Source organism: Peromyscus eremicus, chromosome 2 (assembly GCF_949786415.1).
Source record: "Peromyscus eremicus chromosome 2, PerEre_H2_v1, whole genome shotgun sequence".
In the NCBI taxonomy this organism is placed as follows: domain Eukaryota; kingdom Metazoa; phylum Chordata; class Mammalia; order Rodentia; family Cricetidae; genus Peromyscus; species Peromyscus eremicus.
The window spans coordinates 5250201-5265253 of NC_081417.1; the positions used below are offsets into that span (position 1 = coordinate 5250201).

Below are 15053 nucleotides of genomic sequence, written 5' to 3' on the forward strand. Positions count from 1 at the left end.
CAGTAGTAGGCCTGAGCTAATGGCCGAGCAGTTTTAATTAACATAAGCCTCTGTGTGTTTATTTGGGTCTGAGTGGCTGTGGACAGGGTGGGACACAGGAAAACTTCTGGCTACAGTGCTAGCATGGGACAAGTGCAGATGAGTAGAGCAGAGAGGACTTCCTCAGACCTTCATCAATTAAATTTATATCCATAAAGATCAGAAAGGGGTTGGAGTTGCAAACTATATTTCTTTACAAGCAGTATGCTCTTAGTCACAGAGCCATCCCTCCAGCAGCAGCCTGCCCAAAGAACACTTTTAACATATGGTTCCAGAATAAGTCTTGGTAATCTTGGATTAAGCAATGGCTGGTATGCATGGGTATCTGTCTGCTCAGTCCTCTGCAAGGGTTTTTGAAACAAGGTATATGTAATGAGGTATCTGGGGGAAGGGGGATGGAGGAAGACAATGATGACATAATGAAATAGAAGCTGACCACTTAATCTAGGAGCTTGTAAAAGCCTTCACACAGGTGATCTCCAAAGATATTCAGGTTCTCTCTCAGCAGAAATAGCATGAGGAAGCAGTGTGGCATATTGGTTAGTACAGGGCAAGGAAGAGCTAGAGGCAGGATGGCATAGAGCTTCATATACTCTCAAGAGCAGTACTGCCTGGAAGTGTTAGGAGATGATATAACTGATCTGCACCTGAAAGACGGAAGACTGGCTGACTAGTGAAGTTATTCAGTTATACTCTAATAGGGGAGTAAATAGATATTAGCAGTAAAAATGGAGAGAAGAGGATTTGAGAGGTGGCAGTATTGGGATGGTGGTTAAGGGGTGGAGATGGTAAGTAATTGAGAATTGCCTTGGTCTCACAGCAGCCCTGCTGCTTTAGCCTCTTTGGTTAGGGATTAGAAGGATGTGCTGTAATACCTGGCAAAAGATACTTTTGTTTTATTAATTTAAATCTTGAGATAGAGTCTCACCATGTATTCCAAGCTAGACTTGTACTTATGATACCACTTGCCTCACCTCCCAAGTGGTGAAAATACAGGCATGTGCCACCTATCCAGCATGCCCTCATTTATTTATTTTTAAACCAAGGATCAAACCAGGGGCTAGGGACTTGCATATGCTAAGCAAGTGATCCACCACCAAGCTCCATCACTAGCCTGAGGAGAGGAACTTGATAATGATGGACAGTTTGTAAAAATTATGGAGGGCAGTGTGATGCACACCTTTAATTCCAGCACTCATGAGGCAGAGGCAGGCAGATCTGTGTGAGTTAGAGGCCCTCCTGATCTACATAACAGTTCTAGGACAGCCAGGGCTACACAGTGAAACCTTGACTTGAAAAACTAAAAGAATGTTTAGCTGACTCAAAGTAGGGAAGGGTGAAAGGAAGAATTTAGGATGAAACTTACCCAAAGATAGTAGTAAATATAGCAATATTTGTTAGCCATCTAACAATCTTTTGCTATGGTAGGGACCAAGCCCCAGACACCTTACATTAAGCTAGGCAAGCAGTCTCACTGAGCTGTATCTTGAGCTCTGTTTCTTCTAGTGGTTTTTTTTTTTTTTGGTTTTTTGAGACAGGGTTTCTCTGTGTAGTTTTGGTGCCTGTCCTGGATCTCAATCTGTAGGCCAGACTGGCCTCGAACTCACAGAAATCTGCCTGGTTCTGCCTCCCGAGTGGTGGGATTAAAGGCATACGCCATTGCTGCCCAGCTTTTCTTCTAGTTTTTAACAGCTTTATTAAGATACACTTTACATGCTACATAATTTATTCCTTTATATACTTTAGTAGTGTGTTGGTTAGAGTTCTTATCTTATTGTATTTTATTTGTCAGCTTAACACAAACTAGAGTTACCAGAGTATAGGGAACCTCAAATGAGAAAATGCCATCAACTTGGCCTGAAGGCAAGTCTGTGAGGCATTTTCTTGACTATTGGTGTGGAAAGGCCTAGCCCACTGTGAGCAATACTACTCTTGAGACGGTAATTCTGGAGTATATAAAAGAGCGAATTCAGCAAGTCATGAAGAGCAAGCCAATGAGCAACATTTTTCCATGGTCTCTGCTTCAGTTCCTTCCTCCAGGTTCTGCCTTGAGTTTTTGTCCTGACTTCCTCCATGATGGACTGTGATCAGGAACTGAAAGCTGAAATAAATCCTTTCCTCCCCAAGTTGTTTTTCATCACTGTGTTTGTCACAGCAGTAGAAACTCCAAGACAAGTAGTTCCTAGTATGTTCAAGGAATTTTCCTATCCTTAACCATAATGAATTTCGGAACATTTTTGTTAATCTAAAAATCCCATAAAAATCCTGTCTACTTTTTAAGTCATTCTTCATTTCCCCCTATAGGGTCCCTCCATCTGCCCTATACAACCAATACCTTATGTGTCTGTACATTTGTCAACCTTGGAGAGTTCTTAGAAATAGAATCACATAATATATGACTTTATATGTCTGGCTTCTTTCATGTTTTCAAGATTTGTCTATGTTGTAGAATACATCAGAACCTTTTCCTTTTTACAGGTGAATAATATTACATTGTATAGACAAATACACATATATAAATACTAGCATGTAAATAGCACATTGTTGCTAGTTAATGGACATTTGGGTTTCTTTTGGACTGTTAGGAATCATGTTCTATACATGTTATCACACAGATTTGTGTGAATATATGTTTTTCATTGCTCTTGTATACATACCTAGGAATAGAATTGATACATTATATAGTAATTCTATGTAACATACATTCTTAGTAGTAGTAAGAACAGCCTCCAGTTTCTCTATCCTTGCTAGCAGGTGTTAGGATCTCTTGGTTATATGCATTCTAGGGAGTATGGAGTAATGATTTAAATGTGGTGTGGCTTTCCATGTGTCTAAGGATCTTGTGATGCTGAGCATCTTCTCATGTGCTAGTTGGCTTTTCCTTCTTTGTTTTTCTTTGAGTCAGGGTCATCCCTATGTACCCCAGGCTCAACTTGAACTGAGAAACCCTCCTGGTACCACCTCCTGACTACAGCATCTTTTCTCCATTTTATTTGGAGAAATGTCTTCTTTCCCTTTTCCATTTTTAGTCTGGATTGCTTCTTTCTTACTGATTTGTAGTAGCTCTTAATGCAATCCTTATCAGCTAAGATTTGAAAATATTATTTCCCATTATCCCCCATTGAATACAGGGCCTTATACATAACCAAAAAAGTACTCTACCACTCTACCAATGAGCCACATTCTGGCTCTCTTTTTACTTACTTACTTTCTCTGTGTGTGTGTGTGTGTGTGTGTGTGTGTGTGTGTGTGTGTGTGTATGTGTGTGTGTGTGTGTGTGAGAGAGAGAGAGAGAGAGAGAGAGAGAGAGAGAGAGTGTGAGTTAGTTATAGGCAGGAACTCTATCTTTTCATTTTCTTACTATCTTTTCATTTTCCTACTGATTTTTTTAAGCATAAAAATTTTACCTTTTGATGTAATTGTTTACACCTATGGTTGCTTGTGTCTTAGTTATCATATTTAAGAAAACATTGACAGAAGCTGTCCATGTTGGTGTATTCTACTTGGGAGGCTGAGGCTGTAAGATTGAGAGTTCCAGGCCACCTTGGGCTATATAGAGAAGTAATCATTTCCCAGCCCATAACCCTCTCAAATCCTCTTCTCTCCATTTTTACTGCTAATATCTATTTACTCCCCTATTAGAGTATAACTGAATAACTTCACTAGTCAGCCAGTCTTCCGTCTTTCAGGTGCAGATCTAGTTATATCATCTCCTAACACTTCCAGGCAGTACTGCTCTTGAGAGTATATGAAGCTCTATGCCATCCTGCCTCTAGCTCTTCCTTGCCCTGTACTAACCAATATGCCACACTGCTTCCTCATGCTATTTCTGCTGAGAGAGAACCTGAATATCTTTGGAGATCACCTGTGTGAAGGCTTTTATGAGCTCCCACATTAAGTGATCACGCTAAGAAATTAACTTCTGGGGCTGGAGAGATAGTTGGTGGTTAAGCTTTTGAAGAGGACCCAGGTTCAATTCCCAGCATCCAGATGGTGGTTCCCACCCATTTGTTAATTACAGTTACAATGGATCTGAAGCCCTCCCTCTTCTGATACATAGTGCATAGACACACATGTAGGCAAAACATCCATACACATAAAATAATAAAACTTTGAAAAACAGAAACTTCCCTTTCTTCCAGACTTTAACTTTCCAGTTACCAATGCTGTTGCTTTTAAATAGTTTCTTCTCCTAGTCTTTGAGCTCCAAGGGAGAAAGATCTTAATTTACTGACATTCACAATTGTTAGCCATAATAAAAATTCAAGGATCTGTTATATAATTAGACTGAAGAGAAAAAGATTAGAGATGGATAGAAATGCAAACCCTACCTAGCCTCCACACTTTTATAACTCTACACATCTCTTAATTACATGCTGGGATTACTCAGATTGCTTTCAATGTATTTTCCCCACATAAGCCTACTACTCTCTGCTAGGAAGGGTTATACCTAGGTGGGAGGTAAGGTACTATCCAAAAGGAAACGGCTGCTGATCCTAGAACCCAGAAATTCAACTTCATGGGTAGCTTCCTCTTTCTTGAGTCTGCATGTAAAGTTCTTTTTATTTGGTTCTGTTTTCCACTATAGATCGTTCTGGCCATCTGGTGAAACTTACAGACATTTTCCTCAGAAGTGCTTTAAAGCACATTAAATAAAACACATAAGACTGCAAAGAAAAGCAACTATACATTAAGTACAGCAATACACTTATGTCCTTATTAAAATATTAAAACAGAATAAGCAACATAAGCAAACATCAGGATGAGCAAATGAATTTTAATACATTTGAAAAAATATAGGTTAATGGAAATTAAAATGTGATTTCTTTTACAGTCAATAAATGCTACTAAAATGATTGTAGTTTTATCATCATTATAATGAGAAACATGCTCAGTTTCAGTTAGACACTCCTGAAGATAATTTTCCCCAGTAAGGTTCATACACCTTTCTAATTCTTTCTTGAATTCTGATTTAATGAAATATAAATATCAAGGAAGAATGCTCATGAACAACAAGGTATGTCTAGTGGAAAAGTCTACATTCATGTTATTGACCATACTTACTTCCCTTTTTAACATTTTGACTTACTTTCTTACTTTAGATTGAGCACCTGGACTTTAGTACTCACTCTGCTGACAATCAGTTGTTTGCATGTATGGCTGATGCTGAAAGAGGGAGAAGAGTGATGATTCCCTCTCATCCCTATACTAAGTTACAGTGAAATGCTGTAAGACCAAACCAAGGCCAGGAATCCAGGGGCAGCCTTTACGTTGAGATCTCACGACCCCATAACCTTGGAAAGTTCTTTGAGGAACACATATATAACTTATAACATTTGACTGATTTATGTTGTCATCTTAAAAAAAGAATGATCTATTCTATAAAAGGATAGATTAAAAGCATGTTATTGGTAATGAAGATGATCTATTATTTTATGGCAATTACCAATTTAAACATTCTGACACATAGAAACACATACCTGTAATAATTCCAGAGTCATGGGAATATTCTTAAGTTCTTTCAGCAAATCCAATGCACCAGCCTATAAAATAAAACAGGTTCATATTGAATTCCCATGGAAGTAAAGCAAGGACTAGCCAATTAACAACTTACAATGGCTCATCTACTCACATGAGTACAAAGATACATGTATGCATATACATACATCCATCATCTTACAAAGGAGATTAAAACATCAGAGGTTCATAATATCTGCTTTCTGAGTTATGGCTAGCACTTGTGAAGTAATTTTGAATTGTATTTTCAACAGTATTTGTTCAAATGTGTCTTCCGAGAAGAAATGTAAAATTTCTTACTGTAATAAAAAACATACCCAAGACTTTCATTGGAAAGAGCTGCATGAGAGAAAAGCCAGACTGAGAAAATGGGAGGCCCAACAGCTGCTACACCTTCTAGTGCTTATCCATGCAAGGATAATACAAACTGGCATTAAAGAGGAACAGAGGGGCAACAGTGCCACCTATAGCTTTGGCCAACTATCCCTCCCCACCCCTCACTGTCTTTTTTTTTTTTTGAGACAGGGTCTTATTAGGTAGCTCTGGATGGCTTGAAATTCCCTATGTAGACCAGGCTGGCCTTAAACTCAGATCCACCTGCCTCTGCTTCCTAAGTGCAGGGATTAAAGGCATGTCCCACCATGCTGGGCCCACTGGTATTCACTTAATTTCATTTCACTTAAAACAGTCATTTCATGCCGGGCGGTGGTGGCGCACGCCTTTAATCCCAGCACTCGGGAGGCAGAGCCAGGCGGATCTCTGCGAGTTCGAGGCCAGCCTGGGCTACCAAGTGAGTTCCAGGAAAAGGCGCAAAGCTACTCAGAGAAACCTTGTCTCAAAAAACCAAAAAAAAAACAAAAAAAAAACCCAGTCATTTCATTAATGCTCTACATTTCAACAGAACAGGGAAAAAAAAAAAAAAAAAGGAAAGTTTAATTTGTTGTTTCATTGTGGGTTTCCCTGTGTGTGTCAGAGAGTGCTAAGAGGTCTGAGGTCAGGTGTCTTCCCCCAGTCCTTCTCCACTTACACACTCAGGCAAAGCATCCTGCTCAACTCAGTGCTCCAGTTTGTTCCAGGGATTCCCTGCCTGTACCTTCTGCACTGGGATTATAAGACAGCTACCACACCTACCTCCAGTCTTTTTTATGTGGGTTCTGGGGAAAAAAACTCCATTTCTCATGCTTTACTCTCTGCCCCATTTCCTCTGCTCAAAAACACACAAACAAACAAACACAAAAGTTATGGTATATTTTCTTTTAACTCCCTTTTCTTCTGCTTATTGAAAAATATCATTTCAGCTATGTACACACCTTTAGTCTCAGCACTCACAATGCTATGGTAAATGGATCTCTAAGAGCTGGAAGTCAGATACTGTTAAACAAACAAAACAACAACAGCAAAACTCAAGAATTCTTTTAGACATGAAAATTTTATTTTTATCATATATTGCCTATTATATACATAAAATGGAAAATATGAATAAAACAAATCAGCTAAGGTGTTACCAAAGTGCTTCATATTCAGAACCAGACATTTATAAATCACTTTTTGGCTCAAATGTGATAATATCTGTTTCTACAGAGGGTTGGGGAAGGCAGCACAGCACATAACTTGAATCCTAGAACCTGGGAGGCAGACAGGCAACTCTTTGCATGTTCCAGATTACATAGTGAGCCCCAGTCTCAAAAAACAAAAAAGAAAAAAAAGTTGTATCAAGACTAGTAATGGGGTGATGACTCTGGTAGTGTGGTAACAGGTGCCTTTAATCCCAACGCTGGGAGACTGAGGAAGGAGCATCACAAGTTTAAGGTCAGCCTGGGCCATACAGGGACACTTTGTCTCAAAACATGAATGTAATGAAACACTCTGTGAAAGAATCCATAAGAAAACTAACGTCAGGCTGGATCTGCAGCATGGAGAACCATACTTTATCTACTCTTTCTGTAACTATTTACTTCCTCAGGGTATCTCTGATTTTCTTCCAAGATTATGATACTGACTCTGCACATCATTATTATTCTTACTGTGCATGTGTTGGGGGTGAGTGGGGGTGCATGCATGCCACAGTGCACTTGGAAAAGTAAGAGGGTGACATGACATGCAAGCGTTGGCTCTCTGTTCCCACTTTGGGTTTTAGGGATGGAACTCATGCTGTTAGGCCATCTCACCAGCCCTCTCTCCACAAGTTTTGACATTCTGCTGTGAAAGTACACAGTACACTACCAAGAGCCATCTGGCCAACTATATATGTAACTCATGCTGCCTTCCAAACTCTTAAAATATGAAAACAAGGCACCTTACAAATCAATGAAAACACAGCATACCTGGGAACAATAAAAATCCCTCACCACAGTGCATTCTATAGAAAGAAGCAGACTTTCATACTGTATTTTTTAAAAAAATTTTTAATGTATTTTTTATATGTGCATGGGTATTTTGGCTGCCTATGTATCTGAGCACCACATGCATACCCAGTGCCTTTGGAGGCTAAAAGAGCATGTTGGATTCCCTAGGACTAGAGTTACAGCCAGTTGTTATCCACTATCTGGGGTACTGGGAATCAAACCTGGGCAACTAGGGCTCTTAACTGGGGCATTTCTCCAGCCCTTTTTTTTGTTATTCTATTAAAATATAAAACCAAGAAAAGATTTCCAGTCATGATTATTTGAAGCCATTCGACATCAGACCTGACCTTCCAGAATAAAATGGTATTAACATCTCTTCTGACAACATCAATATAGAACATTCTAATTTAACCACAAACTTGAAACACAAGAAAAATTATGAAACAGGTTATTATAAAGTGTTTTAACCATCTGTGGCTTATAGATCTCTTTGTATGTTAAAATTCTGTATACATCATATTTAGAGTGAACTAAATACAGTGAAACATTGTTAGAGATCATTGGTCTAAAGTTCAACACTAAAAAAAAATTCTAGGGGCTGGAGAGATGGCTCAGCAACTAAGAACACTTGCTGCTCTTGCAGAGGACTCGGGTTTGGTTCCCAGTACCTATTCAGGCGGCTTAGAATCACCTGCAATCCAGTTCCAGGGCACCTAACATTCTGGTTTTCATGGGCACCTGCATGCATGTGATGCATATACATACACTCAGGATCGGAGATATATATGTAAAATAAATTAATAAATACATCTTAAAGAATTTCTACAGCACTTTCTTTCAGTACAAATGAGGTTTAATCATTTATGTGCATATGTCTCAACTCCCTCCAAATCAAAAACTTTCAAAACTAAAAAGTTAAGAAATTCATTTGGCAGCAAAGGCCAGTCTCAACAGATGTAAAGCTAATGGTTCTACATACCTCACTTAATGTCTTTTTTTTTTTTTTTTTTAACCTCACTTAATGTTAAGGGTACAGTATTCACTATAGAAATGTTAATGTCTGATTGCTAGGAGCTGCCCAAATCCCTTTTAGGGGTATCACGTAATACATGAGGAGGCATAATATCTTGTCAATCTGAAATATTTTGTAATTCTCAAGAGTTCAAAGGCTTTTAACAGATCTATCTGTATCCTCTATTTTTGATAGCATTTTCTTCTAGCCACATCTCCATGGACTTTCTGATCCATTTCAGACTAAAAATCAATAAGAAGTTAAATTCAAATTTATAGGTAGTTCTTAAAAGCAGCACCTCTCTTAAGGCACACATGCCATGTCACATCAGTAATACAACACATGATTTAAGTCATTTTCCACGTAGCAGCAACAGATTTACTTTGACTTTCTGTTTCTACTCAGCCCTCTGGTGAAAATAGGTTTAGGAGACCGAGGCTATGATAGGAAGAAAATAATAAGTGACTCATTGGATTCAGCAACTATGCTTGTTCTCAACAACTACCATGTGTTCCAACCAGTTAAGATGAAAATTTCATTTAAGGTTCTTTACAAAATAAACTAAGATGAACTGAATGAAACTAGCAAAAAGCATGATTGTATGCTAAGTGACAACTTATCTTTGAGAGTTATTGTGTACTAGGTATTGTGAGAAATATTTCAAAAATTCATATTTTACGTGTATGAGTGTTTGTCTGCATGTATTTATGTGTGTGTGTTGCCTGCAGAGGCCAGAAGAGAAAGCTGATCCTCTGGGACTGGAGTTACAGTTAATTGTAAGCCCCTAATGTGGGTGCTGGGAACTAAACCCAGGTCTTCTGCAAGAGCAGTAAGTTCTCTAAACAGGTAAGCCATCTCTTCAGCCCTTCAACAGATACTCTTAATGCCATATAATAAGCTCCATTCTGTGTGAGCACATAGCAGTAAACAAGACAGCAATCCCTTAGGATCTCAGAGAATTTTATTTAATGTTGGAGATTGAACCTAGAGCCTCATACATGTTAACCTATTACTCTACTAGCAAGCTGTATACCCAGCTCCAGGGATTAAATCAAAACAACAAAACTCTACAGTCTGTGATCCAGCACAACTGTGTCTTCCATTCCTCTGGCCCACCACTGACAGTTGTGCTTTCTGAACTCACTACCAAACAAAAGCTGCATTCTATCCCTCCCCAGTCATCTCCCTCCTAGCATCAAGCTCATTGCAGCATCGTCTATAGATAATGATGCAAGAGGAAGAAAGATCTGACTCTAACTTCCAAAGCCACATTTAGTTCACAGTACTGACTGAAAAATAAACTACAACTATCACACTATTTGACTACATTTTTAGTGTTCCTGTTAGCAGAAGTGCTTTTACAAAATACAGTATTCAAACTTGCAGACAACCTAATTTATATAAAACTAGAGGATTCAAAGATCCTTCTTTTCCACATGCAAAAAGAAGAGGCATAAGGGACTTACAGTTAAGAACATGTGCTATATTTCCCCCTGACCCAGATTCAAATCCATACTTGTTTCCATAATTTTAAAAATCCTTTTCATGCTTCTCATATATTGAAGAGAATAACATAGCTTCTAAGAGGTAGATGAAACGGTCAAGTACACAAGTGAAGTATTAAAACACAGAAAACACCCGACATAAGAGACAGCTGGGGGGTGGGGGTGGGGTGGGCCTTGTATAGATGTTCCTTCAAAACAGACACACAGACGTCCAGTAAATATGGAAAAGATGCCCAGAGAATTTCACTAAAGACTGTAATTCAAAGGATAAACATCAACAAGTATTGGAACAATATGGTGAGATCAAAACAGTCAAGTACTACTGATGGCAATGTAAAATGGTATGAGCCACTTTGTGTGGGGAAAAAAAGAATTTTTTTTTTTTGACAGTTTCTCAAATGGTTAAGTAGGTTTGGGGTATAGCTTAATGGTACAGTGTTTGCCTAGGAGTCCAGACCTAGGATTAAAAAGAAGTGTCACACAGACACTGTATGGCTCAGTATTTCTACTCCTACGTATATACCTAACAAAAATGAAAACATGTGCTAAAACAGACAGACATAAGTATATCTTAACATTAGTTTTATAGCCAAAGTGGAAACAGCCTACATGTACATCAAAAAATGAACCCAAATGTGATATACATGCCAGTACAATTAAATACTGTTCTGTAATAGAAAAAAATGAAATATTAACAAGACATGATACAGATTGGATTTTGAAACACATATAGTAAGCTGAGCATGGTGGCATGTATCTAGGGTCCCAGCCAGCTACTCAAGATACAAAAAAAAAAAAAAAAAAATCAGAGAGTTCTTAACTAGTCCAGACAACTCAGTGAAACCCTGTCTCAAAACAAAACACAGGACATTACAGTAAGTGAAAGAAGCTATTTAAAAGATGTCACATACTATAAGATTTTATTGATACGGAATTTCCAGAAGCAGCAAAGACACAATGTATGTAGTGGTTCCAAGGGTGTTTTACATTTCCAAATTCTCCTTTATAGAATGGGTCTACTAACCTAGCAAAACTATCTGAGTAATAAAAAGAAGTACAATTGATAATTACTGGATTTAGAGGAATATGTGGCTGAGAGTACCAGCTCAATAATTGGTAGCTGTTTGTAATTAAGTGACATCTACTCTATAGCTTTATTAAAATGAAGTGATATGAAAAAAAAGCAGTACTTAGATTTGTCTATTAGTTACAACTATCATGCTTCAAGCAGTTTCCATTTTTATGATCTAAAATAACTTAAAAGTAGCTCCTATCACAGTTCATGCCTGTAATCCCATTTATGAAGAGACTGAGTCAGGAGAATCACATGAGCCTAGCTAGGGGTTCTAGGTCAGTTTGGGCTACATAGCAAGACCTCATCTTCAAAACAAAACAAACAAAAAACAAAACACACACACACACACACAAACCAAAAAAACCAGGGTTGGGTTATGGCCCAGAACTTTAATCCCAGCATTCAGGAGGCTGAGGCAGACAATCTCTAGGCGTTTGAGGCCAGCCTGGTCTACATAGTAAGGTCCTGATGTCAGCCAGGACTACACTATGATACCCAATATATATATATATATATATATATATATATATATATATATATATATATATATATATATATATATATATGGGGGGGGTAGGATGCCAAGGAAATGAATAACGGTAAAGCCACTTGATCTCAAGTTTAGTGAGTTCAGCACCAGGAACGTCCCTTTAATCCTGGCACCCGGGAGGCAGAGGGATCTGAGCTCCAGGGCAGCCAGGGCTACTGAGAAAAATCCTCAAGTTGTCCTCTAACCTGTGCACCTGTGCGTATGCACAAATGTTAATGTTTTTAAATTTTAGAACTCATGGAGAGAGTTGTCATTCTGACCTTTCTCTTTATTTCATCAGCCTGCTTGAATTTCGGAGGACAGGAAAATGAAAGAAAAAGCTATTAAAAGAACCAGATTTATGCTGCCTTTAATCCCAGCACTTGGGAAGCAGGGGCAGGCCTAGCTCTGTGAGTTCGAAGTCAGCCTGGTCTACAGAGTGAGATCCAGGACAGCCAGGGCTGTTTGTTACACAGAGAAACCCTGTCTCGAAAAACCTAAAAAGAACCAGATTTATTTTTCTTTTTAAAGGCAAATTTTCATACTGGTTAAGGTTGTGCACTGTCAGAAAACAGACTCGAGAATTACTTGAAGTTTGTTCTAATGGATTAAGTAAAAGAAATAACCCAGTTAATAATCCCCCCTCCCCCAGAGCTTCTAGTGTGGCAAACTGGGGACCTCCAGGCAGAGAGAAAAGCTTCCCAATTTAATACAAAAAAAAAAAAAAAGAAATGTTCAACCTATCATATAACCAAAACTCATCTCTTGCAGCAAGGAATGAATTGGCTCAATAAGTAAGGACGATAAACCACACAGGCTAAAAGCTGGAACAAAAAACAAACAGGAAATATTTGAAAAGACCAAAATTGCAAATGCAGATTAACAGGGCATGAAATTAAATGCTGAGCAACGCACCTGCTTAAGAAAAAGAGGAACAGGGGATGTCTAAAGTTTTAGCTATTTGGTAGTTACACTTAATTCCTATGCTTGCAGTAAGTGGAAAATTAGCTAGCTCCTGGCTCAACCAAAACTACACAGTACTTAAGCAGAAGTAATTTGACTCAATCTCTTGACTTAAAAACGTATATACCATGCACTCACAACTGTGTCCTACTTACAAAAGAATTCTGCAGAGGTTTGTAACTCTAAAGCGCTGAACAAATGGAAGCACTCTTTTAGGGCTTTAATTTAATAAATGGGAACAAATTACTTCTAGTACTTTGGTAATAAAAATGTGCGGAGTACGGGAGAACAAATTCAGGTGAAGCTGGCCGAGGAGAGGTAAGTGTGAAGCAAAGGGGTGGAAAGAGGCACACACAGGTAGACTCAAAAACACAGAGGATGTCACCGGCCCGCCACTACCTCAGCACCATGCCCACCCACCAGCAGCCCGCTGGGGAGTGTGGTTTTTAACCATGGCTGGCCCGCATAGCTCACCCAGGCCTACTGGCTAAGAGACGGCGGACTTAATGTTTCTAGTAACGATGCGGGTCTGCGGCACAGCACACACTTTTCCGCCCGTAAGCGGACCGCGGCACCCACTGAAGCCGTTCTAAGGTAACCGGCGGCGGCAGCCGCACATTCTCTCAAACGGTGAGGGTTCCAGCCTGGGCTCACTGCGGACGTTGCCAGCACCGACGTGTATGCCGGGGGGCGCGCGGCGCGGCCCGGCCCCGACTGGCTCCGCGAGGGCCGGTGTCGCGGTCTCGGCCGCGGCCTGCCCGGGGCCCGCCCGCCCGCCCGCCCGCCCGCTCACCGCGTTCTTCTTCTGCACCATCTTGTCCATCTTCTTGGCGATGCGAACCACCTCGTCCTCCATGGCTCCGGAAGGCCTCCGCTCGCCCGGCCGCAGCGGACGGGAAGCGGGAGAAGCTGCGCAGACGCTCGGCAAGCCGCGAAGCAGACGGCCTAGGCCTTCCTCACGGACCCGGCCCGCGGCGGCGGCGGCGGCGACAAACGCTCCGCCCCCTAGGCCGCGCCAGTCGAGCGCTGCACGCGCCGCGCAGGCGCTACCAATCGATCGCGGAGGCCCGCTGTCCTCTCTCTTGACCTGCTTCCGGCCGCAGAAGTCTGGAACTTCTGGTTCTACCTCAACTCGCATTGCTGGAGAGTTGGAATGGGACTTGCACGGGCTTTCACGCCGGCGGGAGCCCGGCTCTTGGCGACAGACAGCAACCGGTTCCAACGGAACCCCGCCAGCACGGCGTCCGAAGGGATCGGAGTAGGCGTGGCTCTCCCGCTTTGAAGCGCTTGAGCGAGCACCTAGGGTCCGCTCTTGGCCTCTGCTGTTCGAACCATCTCACCTGCTGAAAGAAACCTGTTTAGAAGTTGACGGCTTTGCGCTGGGCGGTGGTGGCGCACGCCTTTAATACCAGCACTCGGGAGGCAGAGCCAGGTGCATCTCTGTGAGTTCGAAGCCAGCCTGGGCTACCAAGTGAGTTCCAGGAAAGGAGCGAAGCTACACAGAGAAACCCTGTCTCGAAAAACCAAAAAAAAAAAAAAAAAAAAAAAAGAAGATGATATATATATAGTTTGGGGTTGTTTACTTTGTTCCTGTGTGAAAGATTTTAATAAATCAAGAGCCAATGAATATTACAGACATTAAGCCTCAAAATGTCTTCTTTCCAATGAATAAATTAATTAAAACACATATGTTCTTAATTAAACACGTGTCACTAAGCATGAAAGAAGACCATGTTATGAGAGTAGTAACTATAGTAACTAACGTGTGCTTCCACACTTTAGGGCTTCTCTAATGAGCAAATATAGTTTCCCACGGTGACACAGTCACCAATCACAGTTCCCATTGAAATGAAACAGTTCAGTAGCATGTTTTATCCACAATACGTGCTTTCCATTGTTTTCTTTTTTTACCTTTCCCTTCAATATTCTTGTGAGCTAATAAAGAAGGGACAAGAATTGTCTCATTGGCACATGAGAAACTAGGTCTGTGCTCAGTTAAACCGTTTACTACCAATTCATACTATTCTCAATTATAATCCCATTCCAAAATTAATTATCATTAATTGAA

At 40.3% G+C, this 15053-nt stretch overlaps 1 protein-coding gene across 3 annotated transcripts in view; it reads right to left on the bottom strand.

Moving 5' to 3' along the window:
* The window catches only part of Tcea1 (transcription elongation factor A1), a 37910-nt gene extending 23922 nt beyond the window's left edge, over positions 1-13988 (bottom strand). The window contains exons 1-2 of one of the 3 annotated variants that reach the window (XM_059253806.1): positions 13779-13988; positions 5520-5582 (exon numbers count right to left, since the gene is read on the bottom strand). In XM_059253806.1, the coding sequence (XP_059109789.1) occupies positions 5520-5582; positions 13779-13841 (126 nt within the window). In that variant the 5' untranslated portion in view covers positions 13842-13988. Of the gene's footprint in view, positions 1-5519; positions 5583-13459; positions 13669-13778 lie in introns of those variants that run through there. The other 2 variants (XM_059253805.1, XM_059253807.1) reach the window with 2 other exon arrangements.
* Between the last annotated feature and the right edge of the window lie 1065 nt (positions 13989-15053).